This window comes from Diorhabda sublineata, chromosome 1 (genome assembly GCF_026230105.1).
Source record: "Diorhabda sublineata isolate icDioSubl1.1 chromosome 1, icDioSubl1.1, whole genome shotgun sequence".
NCBI lineage: Eukaryota > Metazoa > Arthropoda > Insecta > Coleoptera > Chrysomelidae > Diorhabda > Diorhabda sublineata.
Window position 1 is genome coordinate 4,144,882 of NC_079474.1, and position 14,160 is coordinate 4,159,041.

At 30.3% G+C, this 14,160-nt stretch overlaps 2 protein-coding genes across 4 annotated transcripts; one reads left to right on the forward strand and one right to left on the reverse strand.

The window, feature by feature from the left end:
- The first annotated feature begins 84 nt into the window (after positions 1-84).
- On the forward strand, positions 85-11,225 carry LOC130445384 (uncharacterized). Of its 3 annotated transcripts, XM_056780981.1 has the most exons (15): positions 92-271; positions 536-669; positions 729-925; positions 2,080-2,318; positions 2,626-2,802; positions 3,812-3,976; positions 4,046-4,232; positions 4,818-5,016; positions 5,095-5,234; positions 5,334-5,529; positions 6,062-6,244; positions 6,316-6,437; positions 6,548-6,732; positions 7,319-7,495; positions 10,356-11,225. In XM_056780981.1, exons 2-15 carry the CDS (start codon positions 539-541, stop codon positions 10,686-10,688), a joined length of 2,631 nt encoding a protein of 876 aa, XP_056636959.1. In that variant the 5' UTR covers positions 92-271; positions 536-538; the 3' UTR covers positions 10,689-11,225. The 3 variants fall into 3 exon arrangements, with proteins under 3 accessions (XP_056636968.1, XP_056636959.1, XP_056636976.1); XM_056780990.1 differs by lacking the exon at positions 7,319-7,495 and having other exon boundaries at positions 85-271; XM_056780998.1 differs by lacking the exons at positions 92-271; positions 536-669 and having other exon boundaries at positions 744-925; positions 2,069-2,318.
- Positions 10,786-14,126, reverse strand: LOC130445405 (COP9 signalosome complex subunit 6). Its single transcript, XM_056781008.1, has 5 exons — positions 13,582-14,126; positions 13,393-13,524; positions 13,151-13,302; positions 12,735-13,094; positions 10,786-11,392 (listed from the first exon to the last, which is right to left on the reverse strand). Exons 1-5 carry the CDS (start codon positions 13,796-13,798, stop codon positions 11,252-11,254), a joined length of 1,002 nt encoding a protein of 333 aa, XP_056636986.1. The 5' UTR covers positions 13,799-14,126; the 3' UTR covers positions 10,786-11,251.
- Between the last annotated feature and the right edge of the window lie 34 nt (positions 14,127-14,160).

Below are 14,160 nucleotides of genomic sequence, written 5' to 3' on the forward strand. Positions count from 1 at the left end.
ATAGTCTTCATATATGTGTATTACTGGTTATCTAAATATGCATGATAGGCGTCGCGACGTCAAAAACTGTTGACGGAGGTGAGCAATAGACGTTTGTGTATTTTTAGAGTAGCAAGTGGAGATAACCCCATTATAATAAATTATTATTATTCAACATATCGTCTCTAAGTGATGGGAACTAATGAAAATTGTCGAAAAAATATCCGATCAACGCCTATAAAAAGGTGGAGTTGTTGATATTTGTCAAAAATATGATCTAGAATTTATACGGGTGAGTTAATCGTATTTAGCTATTTCGGTAGGTTCAGGAACCTTTTATTGTGTATTAATTATTTCGTTTCCGGTGCTTCCACTTAATTGAACAAGTACCATTTTATTTTTGAAACAATTTAAACGGCATGGTTCTAATTATATATTGTTAATAATTGTATTTTACAGTTGGAATAATTGTAAGACTGGGGTAACGTAATTACAATCTAATGGATTAGAATTTCTAAAAAAAATGTTTCATTTCATTTATTTTGATTTCTTTTAGAAAATGGCTCTTGTTATGCTGCCCAGTGACCTACCATGGTGGGATTCAGTGAAAAGATTACTTAAAAAAATAGCAGATACAAAAAACTCCACAGATCTTACAGAGAAAATGCAAAAAATATATGAAATGTGCAAGTATGTTAATCTCATCATAATATGTATGTTAGTTTTTTAATTTACTATATCTTTTTTAGTGTAAGTTTAGAGCCAGACGAAGAAAAAGTTGATCCACAACAATTCGCTGGTTTTATGAATTTTTTGGATAATGATTTAACAAATGAAGAGAGGAGTGTATTTTTTTCGAAAACTCTACCGAATCTTGCGGCAAGAGCTTTGAAAATTAAAGAATGCAGACCAAAAAATGGCTTACATTTCAGCTTGCAGCAACAAGGTTTGTATATAGATGATTTTTCAAAACTTCCAGGGCAGAGAAATACACTTTGAACAAGTGAAAATTTTGGGAAGACATTGTCAAGTGGTGGAAGGAAAATAGATCACGGATTATGAATCTTCAACAAACAATAGATGATTTTCAAAATTAATTAATGAGGTTTTGATTTATTGCAAGAAATAAGTTTTGGATTTTGGATATGTATTTATTCGTTAATTACCTTCAAAATAAGGCCAACTTAATGCCCTGATAAAATCATTCTGTGAGAAATTTTTACACCATGTTTTCATAAATAAAATTTTCAGTTTCTTTTCTTGAATTGTTTGAATGGATTCATTCCAGGACTTTTTGAAAACCTCGACAGACTTTCTATCAATAGACAAATAAAGAAATTAAATTGTTTAGATTAAATAAAATCTTTGACTAATCATTAATCCAATGAATACTTCAACTATAGCTTCATCAATTTTTCTTTATCAAAACCATAATTAGTATTTTTTAGCAAGAAATAAGTTTTGGATTTTGGATATGTATTTATTCGTTAATTACCTTCAAAATAAGGCCAACTTAATGCCCTGATAAAATCATTCTGTGAGAAATTTTTACACCATGTTTTCATAAATAAAATTTTCAGTTTCTTTTCTTGAATTGTTTGAATGGATTCATTCCAGGACTTTTTGAAAACCTCGACAGACTTTCTATCAATAGACAAATAAAGAAATTAAATTGTTTAGATTAAATAAAATTTTTGACTAATCATAAATCCAATGAATACTTCAACTATAGCTTCATCAATTTTTCTTTATCAAAACCATAATTAGTATTTTTTAGCAAGAAATAAGTTTTGGATATGTATTTATTCGTTAATTACCTTCAAAATAAGGCCAATTTAATGCTCTGATAAAATCATTCTGTGAGAAATTTTTACACCATGTTTTCATAAATAAAATTTTCAGTTTCTTTTCTTGAATTGTTTGAATGGATTCATTCCAGGACTTTTTGAAAACCTCGACAGACTTTCTATCAATATACAAATAAAGAAATTAAATTGTTTAGATTAAATAAAATCTTCCTCTAATCATTAATCCGATGGTCACTTCTACTATAGCTTCATTAATTATTTTTTATCAAAATCATAATTAGTATTTTTTTAGCTGACAGTACCGAGCTGGAATACTCATTAGTTTCATCGTTGATCGCAAATGCTTTTTTTTCGACATTTCCAAAACGAACTGAAAGGACTCATCCCACTTTACAGAATTTCAATTTCGCCGATTTTTTTAAATGCCTTAATAATAACGCACAAAAATCAAAATTGAAAAGTATACTCTATTATTTCGAATGGCTCGCAAATAACGAAAACTGTTGCGGTAGAATAAAAATATTGAGACAGGTGAGTCCCTCATTTAAATTTGTTTAAAAATATCTGCTCGATATACTTCACCTTATATTGACATTCCATTTCTTTAATGTTCCTCCTGTTGGCTATTAACTTCGAAGATTATCGTGGAAATAGCTCAAATTACTATGAAATTTTCAAGTTTTCATCTCAATATTTGAATGTTTGTAAGCATTTTAATATAAATGTAATCCTCCCATTCCATACTTTTATTTTTTATTTTTAGTCGTGTATAAATTGATCAATAATCAATTAATTTTGAGACATTTATCAAACTGATATGAAATATTAATATTTATAGGTTATGAGCAGCAAAGAATGGCTGACAATAGAAGATTGGTTAGAATGTAACTTACCTTTGTGTTCATTAAAAATACGACACGATGGCAAATTAGACAGACCAGAAGAAGAATGTTTACAAATTTGTTTTTCAAGTGCCAAAATCGGAGGGAATGTTCTTAGTAACGGATTTACTCAGGTAAAATGTATTTAAATAAATTAAAATCAATTAACCTACGACTTCAGTACGTCTACTAATCGTTTCGTTTATATTTTATTTATGAATAGAAAAATTAGGTTCATTTTTGAAATGTTTTGAAAATTGAGCACTCGTAGCTTAGTCATCAATTGATGATAATAATAATTAATTCCCTCAAATATGTTAACAAAAAAAAAACCGTTTTTCATACACAATTACAATTTCTGTGGTCCTTAAATTTGTTCATTCCACCCTGGGAATATGGGAAAAATCGTAATCTCCCTCTTTTCCATATACTAAAATGAAGTATATCGGTGTAAAAACCAAAATACTCATTTTTTAAGTCATTTTAGTAGCAATTTTGAAACAGAGATTCATATCCACTCCATCGCAAATACAGTTGGACACTCAAGTGGTGCCTGCCATGCGGATATGCCTGTGGATATTAGTCTTGAGCTTCTGTAGGTTTTAGTGCTCGGGAAAGAAGTCCTTGGTAGCTGATTCCACAGGGCTGCACTTCTTCAAAGAGATAACTTGACGTGCTGGACGTCTGCAAGCGAACTTGGTATTCATGAACCGTTTCTTCCTATAGAGTAGGTTTTGCAAATAGTGCTCTAGGTGCGATTATATCGGACAGTGCGGAAAAGCATCTGTGGTAGTAGTATCGGTTGAACAGAGTCAGATCGGCGTCTTCTAAGCTCTAAGTTGTCCAAGTTTATAGTCAACTCTGGGCCGAATTGCTCTGTTCAGTATTGGGTAGAGTATCCTCAAGGTATGCTTAGGAATCGAGCTCCAAATTGTAGAAGATTATAAGTATATAGCTTTTCGGTGTGATTTCAATGATTTGATATATTTAGCTAAGATATTACAGCTTTGAATTCAATTGTGCGTTTTGAAATTTAAATTTAGTACAGAAATGTATTTTTCTGTTGAATATAACCAAAAAAAAAAAGGAATGAGATAATAACAAAATTAAATATATATTTTATCTCCTTTATATAATTTGTAGGAATGTATTAATTTAGTGACAGCTCCGGAACTTCTAACGCTTCTTTTGAATGTTGAAGCCTTAGAAGATAACGAAGTTGTTACTGTGGAAGGTGTAAGGCACATTTCGCGAATTGTAGACCCCAAACATCGAGCCTATTTAGAAAAATTTGATAAACCCCAAAAAGTAAGTAAATACAACACAATAATCTGCTTTAAATGAAGTTCCAAAAGGAATTGATCGTAAATGTTTCAGATGACGGTATGTTGTATAGACGCCGAAGATTACACCAAGTTACCAATAGGACAATACGAAGAAGATAATATTTTGAGGGAATTGAATAAGTGCCTATTAGGATTTCAACAAAAAGAATTAATTAAAACGGAAAAAGAAACTCCATATCACAACCGTAGGCGACTATCGCCTATAGGGGAATCAACGGGTAAGTTCTACATAATTTACTGCATGAATATTTCATTATAAGCCTCGACGAATATTGAATTACAACTCCTCTAAAGAGTGTGATTTCAATCGACCCTTTTGTCAATATTAACATCTCCTATGACTCGCAATTGCAAGAAGTTGTAACTACTGACTAGTTTCAACGCCATTACGTCTCATTTGAAAAGGAAGAAGGTTGTCGGAATAAGCTTAATTTTAAGAATTTGAGGTAATTTAAGAAAACAAATTTAGTTGGGTTATAATAGTTAATTAACACACTATTACTGTGAAAAAATTCAATTGCATCAAGTGGTGTTGTTTGCTGATGGAAAGGGAGAAGAAGTGGAGAATAGATAATATGCATGTGGTATAAATTCGATTGATTATTTTTTCTCATAAACATTATAGTCGTGACGTCAAACGATCTTTAATTTTTTAGAAAATATTTCTTTTTTTTGTTTATTTTAAAAGTTCTTGATATGAAACAATGTCAGAAAGTAAAATTTCAAATTTTTTAGGAAAATAGAAATTAGAATAGTCGCTTATCTTTTTTATAGATAGATAGATATATAGATAAATTTTACAGGTTCCAATCAGTCAGACTGCCTAAATATACCTCTAATAACACAGCAATCATGTAGCACGACTCATAGCGGGTCTCTATCGTCATTACCCGACAATAATAATTTGATAAATGATAGACTTTGTGTTCAATTAGAAATGGAGAGAAATTTACAAAAGAGAAATAAACCAAACGATTCAATAGTACAAGGAAGAAGAGGAAGGTCCGTACACAATTATTTCTATTCCTATTCATAGAAAATCATAATTTCTGCTTTATTTATTAGGTAAATATATTTTAGATTTATTGTTTTGGGTTCATCAGGAGAATGTTTACCTATTACAAGGCATCCGGTGGTAGAAGATGATAGCAGAAGTACATACGACAGCTGCGAATCCTCTGAAGGAGAATTTCTTAGTGCCAAAACTAGTGTAGATGATGGTGGGCATAAACTTTTGATATATCTTATTGTTAGTCAGTAGTTCAAATGACCGAACCCAGATGAATGTTTGTATACCTCTTAAAGTCGTTTTCTTGCAGGTAGTGAGGACGAAAATTTCCATAAACGTTATAGTATAGATCTAGAAACGTCTGAAAGAAGAAATTTATTTGCTCAACGATTAAGGGATGCTCTACGGAAAGAAGTGTCGACAAGTACACCGTCTACCAGTGAAGAATCTAGTTATGCTGTAGGGATATCAGTAACTGGATCCAATTTGCATGATGGGGATATAAGGTAGAGACCATTATACAGAGTATTTGGTGAATCATAATCAAATTTATTTTTATAATGAGAAATTTCAGCAATTAATTCTACTTTCTGGTATTATTTGCTTGAATACTGCCCGTATAATTTAAATGAGATGTTTTTATGATATTTATGAACCAAACTATTTAGCGTGTTCCTAAAATTAATGATATTGAGGTCTGGACCTATCAATTCAACTATTAAGGAAGATATTTTCTCAAAATTTGACTATAATCAGCAAGATGATCATTTTTCTGAAGAATATATTATCAGTTATGCTCTAGAATTGGTGTAGGGAGATTAATTTGTAAAAACTCAAGTAATTTTTGCCATTTGAAGTAGGTTTTAGAAAATAGGGCCTCATTAGATGTCTTCCAATAACACCTGTCCACAAATGCACCTAATTTTCTTTTTAAATTGATTCTGATAAGCAGGATAACCAACATTTTAAAATTAAATATTTATAAGATGCTGGTCAGTATGAAAATCCTTAACTAAATTTTTTTATGATTTTCGTTAGAGTTAGGAGGGGAGGTTCTACTGGGTTCGCTTTGAAAGAAGATTCTCTGGAAGATAATTTTTTAGAAAATTCCTTGAACAAAGAAAAAGAATGGATAGATAAATTTAGAAATAAACAATCATCAGTTATGAACAAAAAGGAATCCAATAAATCATCAGAATATAGTTTTAGTACAGAATACAGGTAATACGAAAATCAACATTCATTAAAATATTTTATTTCGGAGGGGTTAGTTATCAAAATTTGTTTTCCAGTTCGGAATTGGAAGAAGTATACGAACAATTTTCAAGGTGGTTGGAATGTCCGCTTTTAGAAATTGAAAAAGGTACCAAGAAAGAACTAGATGCAAGAGAGCTTGCCGTTGTAAGATTCGCAGGTATATCAAAGCTATTATTATATATATATATATATATATATATATATATATATATATATATATATATATATATATATATATCTGCAACTAAATTTTTTTTTCTATTTTAGGTTCAATTTTAAAAAGAACTTTGAGCGAATCTTTTGTTGGCGTACAAGTTCCTATGACAGAAACATGTGATACAAACTCAGGTCCAAACGACGAATATTCTACGAAGAAAAATAAATTAGTACTTAATGCTAAGAGTCTTAGTTTAGAATTAGCTCGACAGAAACACCGTTTAGCTGCTCAATTGGTATGTATCCACGTTATAAATATTGCTAAAAAATCCGGTTGGTCAGCTGTGACTTGCTTAATACCTTCGTAAAATATTTTAGTGCCATAATTTAGCCTGAGTCAGGTCTAGAGTGAAAAGATTTATAAAAATTGATTCTCGGAATATTAATAGTTATTGTTCTGTTGATATAATTCTTCTTCTAGTTTTAATACTATTTCAAGTGTTTGTTCCAAACCGAACAATGGTTTACATCAATTTTGGGTGTATATAATACGAAGAAGAGTTACTAATGAAAATTCTTTAAAAGGGATGTTGACTTATTATTGAAACTGCTTCTATTTTGTAAATAGACCATGTATAAACAGAGGTTCTCAATTCTTTTTCCTCGCAGAACAGTTTGAAATGATTAGTGGCTATGGTGGACCCCCTGCTATTACATTTCAACTATCATAGATCATAATGGAAAATGATTTTATTTAATTTATGAGGAATAATTAGATTTTTGTACAAAGTCAACATCCCTTGGAAACAATTTTAAAAGTTATAAGCCGTTCGAATATGAAACTTTGGTATAAATGGTATATTTGTGTATTTTTTTTAACAGAGTGCTGATTTATATCCAGATTACGAAAATGAGAATGTAGCAATAACAAATTTTGAGAATGAAGATTCAGCTTGTAGTTTAACAAAAACTAAAACTTGGTTTATTACTTGTGTTACTGAAGCAATTGTACAGACTTTAGAAGATATTTCCGTTAATGTTAATTTGCCACAAAATGAGGTAAAATTGCTTACTAACAAAATAATTATTTATATATATATATACATATAAAAAATTACTAGAAAAAGTGATAATAACCAAATAAATTATAATCTACCACTGGTATAGGTTTGTTTATTTGATGATGATATTAACATATTTTGTACTATTTCTAGTGGTATTACAAAAAAAGTATTTTTTGTGAAACTTTCCAACATGTTGCAAATCATATATATTACATAACGAGATTGGAAACTGATACCTTTCACACTAGTTGCTGAAACGTAACGAGTGCGAAATACACTTTCCAACGAGTTGTGTAGACTATTTTTCCTACGGCCATGTAACAAATTCTTAAAAAATCTATTTTTTAAATAAGACAGTCGATTAAACAATATCACACATGTGTTGAAATTCTTTTCAAAAAAGTATATGAACATATGCTGAAAAGTTGAAAAATCCTACAAAATATTTTGTAACTAAAGAACAGAAAAAGAACCAATAGAACAAATAATCTTTAAACTTTTAACGTACCTATTAGTAAAATCAAGACAATCATGAAGAATGTTTTCCTTCACTATGGAAAATAAATTTTCAATCAACTACTTTATACATTATCTAGTAATAGTAATACTTATTTTTAACATTTAAATTATCTTGCAGACATTAATACGTATTTGAACAGAAATCACAACAAACTTTCAATTTTTATTGCAAACTCTAATATAACCTTAAAAAATCATATTGCCTACTTCTTCAGTCTTCTTAAATTTGGCCTTTTGCGTTTCGGCAACCAGCCAGATTCATATTGTATTCGCGTATTCCCTCTATCGTTCGAGACCATATATAACATTAGAAAAAGAAACATTTCAATACATGTATGTTTTGTTATTTTTTAGTACATGTGTGAAATAAGTTACTTTCTTAGGTAAAAATGAGTGTGCAATCTATCATTTTCATAAGTGGTCGTAGGAAAACTTATATTTCAGCCATAATACAATAAAATTTTTCAATCTATACGAGGTATATTAAAAAATATGAAACATTTTTTATAATATAAATTATTATTGTATTCACAGATTCCAATTTAATGAACCAACCCGTATAATATTTTATTGAATTTGGTTACCTATTCCACTAGTAAATAAAGATTTATCCACTATCAATCCATTTTTTTTTGTTACAAGTTAAAATAAACCCTAAAGTCTGTGCAATGGATCTTGAATAAAAAGGGATCTTGTATATTTTCATTTCGTATAAACTTTTAAAAATTTTTCGGGATACTTTTATTTAATAACAAAAAGAACTATTGAAAAATAATATAAATCGAAAATATATACAGGGTCCTCAGTAAAACAAGCCTTTTGCCAGACTTTGTCTATATCAACATTATTTGTGAAAAATGAATAATTCTTGATTTTTTCTTGAAAATAACAGAGAAATTCATATTTAATTATCATTAATAATTTATCCAATAATTTTTAGTAATATATAAGCCACTAAATTCCATTTTTCTCAAATTTTCCCTAGAAAACATTTAGTTATAGAAATTATTTGAAACATTACTGCATTTTCCTCGATTCTAACTCATTAAAGCCCATTTTTTTTAAATATTCTTTAGTAATTTTGTTCCAAAATAGTATTCCCAGGTACTGCCAATATAAGTATAGATTCAACCCCCACAACAACGTTTATGCCAATATCAACAACTCCCAACTCAATCCGTCTAAATGACCTCTAAACATCCCATGTGATTGGTACAATTGAATAACTCCACTGTCAAAGAAACCCTTCTTCCCCCTGGCTCGCTAATATACGACCCCTCGCCCAAGAGGAAACTCCCGCCCTTTTGGCTACTAATAACAGCATATGAAGACCTCTACCTTAACTTCCTAGACAACTCTTCCATATCAATAAGATGAAACACTCACACTTCGTGAACCAGTTTATCAGCTGTACCAGCACAACAAAAAAAAAACAAATAGAGAAACAAAATATATCCCAAAACTAAAAAGAATCGTTTTTACTTAAATTAGAGCCTTCTTTTCGTCTTCTTTTGGCTATTAGTCCGTTTTCCCTCCTTTTCAGTCAGGACAGCACAACCCCAGTCTTGCAGAGGAGCGACTCCTATATCTGGGCCAACCCCAACAAACCTTTCTCTCCAAAATAGCCTTAAATAAATAAATAATCCACAATGGAGCTACTAACAAGCAACTAAAGTTGATGCCGATCACTTAAGGAGTGATTTTTACTAAGCAATTCAGGATTTAAATTAGGATAATGACATCAAATTATTTTTATCAATTAAAAAAGTTATTATAAATTTATTAATCTATAGTCGAATATATTTCTTCAATTTTTTCTCTAAACGTCAAAAATTTATATTTTATGGTTGATGATACCAAAAAAAAAACATTTCGGCTGGAGTTAAAATTTTATGAAAAAGCAGCATCGTTGGTTGCATCAAAACTTGGAACATTATTTTTTGACCAGTAAAAGAAATGATTAACACATAATAAAAAAATAATAAAAAGAAAATAAATCTCTGTTTTCCACAATGAAGTCAAGTAGGTAACGGGCAAAAAAGAGGGTTACTCCCTTCACTATGTGTCACATGATATTATCAACTAAACCAACTGTTATTACATTCACCTAAACATTAGAAGTTTGTCCAAAAGCTGAAAAGTTTTTATTAACAGGATATTCTGAAATGTCATGTCACTAATGGGTTACAAAAGAAGAAAAAAAAATTTCTAAATTCTTAAATATAGTGCATTCCAATTAGTAAGAATTTTCAAAATTAACTTTTCTCAAATATTACATTTTGTATATAACATAAACAGTTTTTAAAAATATTGTTTTCTAATCATTTCAATTTCAGCTCTCTCAACTTTCTGACAAACCTAAGAACGGCCTCAAAGCCGTTTCTACGGGCAATTGGGGTTGCGGATCATCCCATAAAGGAGACGTTCAACTAAAAGTAGTCATCCAATGGATGGCAGCGAGCGTTGCAGGTGTACCAGCACTTATTTACCGTACATATGGACATCAACAGTTAGCCAAGTTGGATACGGTTTGTAGGATACTCATAGACAGAAAATGGTCGGTTAGGGATTTAGCTGAGGCTACATTGAGATATTCCAACAGGGTTATACAAGGAAAGGAATTGAGCGGGACTTTGTTTGAAGAACTTATCGGTATGGGTAATAATTAGAACAAAAAGAAACCTATACGATATCACTTTCTTGAGAGTAAAAGAATATTTTTTCGCTATTAATTTTTATACAGCCCCAAGAATTGAATATATGAGATATATTCTACTTATTTGTAAAATAAAAGGGATTTAGAGTCAAATATGTTGAGAATAGTTAAAAATAGGTAAAAAAAAAGGATTTTCTGTAAGAAAAAACACACTCACCAACTGTGGTAACACAAATAGTTTTTCTAATTGGATATTTATTATTAATATAAACGATAATGTTTTAGAGGTTGTGTTTTGTAAAAACCAGTGCCTATACAGAAAGCGCACGGTCTTCCTACTTTTATACAAACTTTTTTTGAATATTTACATCTGGTTTAAAAGTGAATAAATAATGAAAGTAAACTTTTTATAATGGAAACTGTTCATTTGCTCCAATTTTAAATCGTTACTTCACTTGCTATTCAGTTACTTATGACTCACATTTAAGAAAGAAGAATGTACTTATAGGATTGTTTATTACAAAATTTTAATAAATAATACAACTCTGAATGTTTTTTTTATTATCACTATGATTATTAAAAGAAAATACCTCTCATTCTACGTCCTACTCCTTGCCTGTCATAAAGGATATTGAATTTATTCACAAACTGATTCAAATCATTGCAGCCTTTCGTAAGTGTTCCTAAGTACGTCATTAATCCAACATCATTGCATTGCTGAAGATAAAATTGATAATCAGATATGAAATCAAAATATTGTCCCACATATAATTTACAGAAAAAGTTATTTTGATTAATGTTTCCGCTCATTACAAATTATACACGAGGTGGTGGAGCAAACATAAGGCTCTTTCATCAACTCTTGATGAAGAATCTTCAATCAGAGACACTGCTTTTATTCTCAGTCTTCATTGTAAGCCATTGTAACCTCTTGGATTTCTCATATTATTTATTCATTTAACAACATAGATTTTGTTACTTGCATGTTCCACCAATTCAGAACCCAGGTTTTGTTTTATTATTTATTTTGAAAATATTTTGTATACTCTAAATTACAAATACAAAAATTGTTTTTAGAGTTTCATTAAAAAGGTTATTACAGGTGCTACAGTCTTTTCCCATTTCAATATGTCTATTGCCTTTTCTATTTTCTAAGCTGTTTGTTTGCAATACTGCTTCCTTCACAGTCTTCTTTTTTACTGTACGTCCCTGTTATCTGCCATCCATTCCAGTAGCTTTTTACAATTTCTAATTAGTTTTTTGCCATCAATCAATTTTCTTCTTGGTTTTCTACTTTTCTTTTCAGTCTCTCACTATTCTACTTTACGTCCCTGCTATTTACCATCCAGTGTAACCTCTTGGATTTTGTATATTATTTTTTGTTCCTTCAACATATATTTTGTAACTTGTATGTCTCACCAATACTTCATCTATCTTTATTCCTCTACAAAATGTCCCTTTCTTTCATCTCCAATTTAGTTTGTTGCATCTTATCCAGAGCCCAGGTTTTGTTTCTGTATAACACAATATTTTGTGTATTCTTATTTTCCTTTTCGTCAAAACCTGCTGGGATTAGGACATATTTCAACTTTTCGTTTTGTTTCAGTTCAAGACCATAGTTTATGCTTCTATTATTAATTTTTTTAATGTTCTTTTTCTTTCTTCTGCTTCCTTACCAGTTTTTTATATTCTTTTTTCTAACCATTATCACAACATTGTGTGCATTTGCTAAATATTGACAGCTTTTCATTGACAAAGTTCCCTAACTTGTTTTCTTATTTAACTTGATAATTATGAATCATGGTATTGAATAAAAAACATAGTAAAAGGTAAAATATTCAACTGATTTATGGTAAATCCACAAATAATTTGTTTTACATGTGCTGTTTCTTCCAGTTATTACACAATTGTTATTAAACATAATTAATGAGTGAAAAGTGTTGTTTCTAGTCTAATTCTAGAAATTAAGAATAAGACTACAAACAACTAATAGTAGGGAAACTTTTTTCAAGAAACAAAATGAACCAAAATTGATTTTTCTACAATAATCAATACTTACATTATAGAAATCTTGTCTAAATCTAGCTCCATCGATAACAGGTAACCTGTTACATAAAGAATAAGCTTCTCTAAGTATTTCATGATTTCTTGGCAACTGACCATTTTGTACAGCTTTCATATACTCTAAAACCAAACGAACTCTCGAATGTAACATTTTAATGGCACTATGCTGTGCAGTGAGATGTTCAGCTACTAAAGAACTTTCACCAGAGTCAGTGGCAGACATTCTAGCTACATGATCAACACCAATACGTTCTGCTTCTTCAGTAGCTAGAGTATATGTCAAAGAAACAAACAACATTGTAGCTTCACCATTTATTAAATCTATCACAGATTCATAAAGGTTTACTGGGAGATGCTGCAAGAAAAAAGTCGAAATCAACAATTAAAATGAACATCTCATTGATTACTTACTTCTATATTTTTATCATAAGGATTAAGCTTCATCATGATAGGTGATTCGTTAATTTCACATATTTGTTTATGTATTTTAATATCCATACTATTTGGAGCATCACCTGTCGTATACCAACCAATAAAATCTAAATCACTGAACACTTGTTTAACTGTGGAAAAGATACAAAAGTAAAATTTTTATTAAGGATTAACTTTGGAATGGAAAACTGTTTTACTTGACACTTCACTATAATACTCACATTGTTCCTCTTTCATGTTATAATAATCTTTATCCACAACAATATCACCTGCTATAACTCTGAATACTAGTTCAAAAGAATTCATTATTTCAATATTTCTACCTTTCTGTTTACCAATCAACGCTCCGATTACTAAAACAATTATATTCCTTACATTCAACTAAAAAACTAAACAGCCAACAAGAATACCTTGTTGTACAGAGCCTTCCTGTGCTCGTTCTCTTGTCCAATGTTCAGAAACATTCATAATTACAAGGGGATGCAGCGAACAAGTTATGGATCCTACGGCTCCTGATGCCATCACATTTTTGGTTACATCGGTAGAGGTGTCCATAGATGATTTTGAGCTCTCTGCAGTTGGTACAGTTTCCACTTCTATTTCCATAGCTTCTTTTCCTCCACTCATTTTTAATATCTATCTATTGAGGCTGTTTTAATCGTTTTGAAATATAAACAATTTCCTATCAAAATGAAAAATAAAGTTCGAATGTCAAATGTTTGAATTAAGATATGAATCTGTCAATGTCACTTGTCAAAATTGCTATCAGTTGATTCTTTGACATCCTAAGGCACATTTCTAATAAAATTCGCGGACGAAGTGCGAATTAGTACGCATTTCGATGTGAAATTGATCCATTTATAATGAACTTTGCGAATCGTGCTTGAATATGGGCATTTGCACCATATTTTTTGTATTTGAGGTTAAGTTTTATTGAACCGCCAATCAAATTGCGAAATATGACTTCTACCTAGTGCGCATGTGTAATG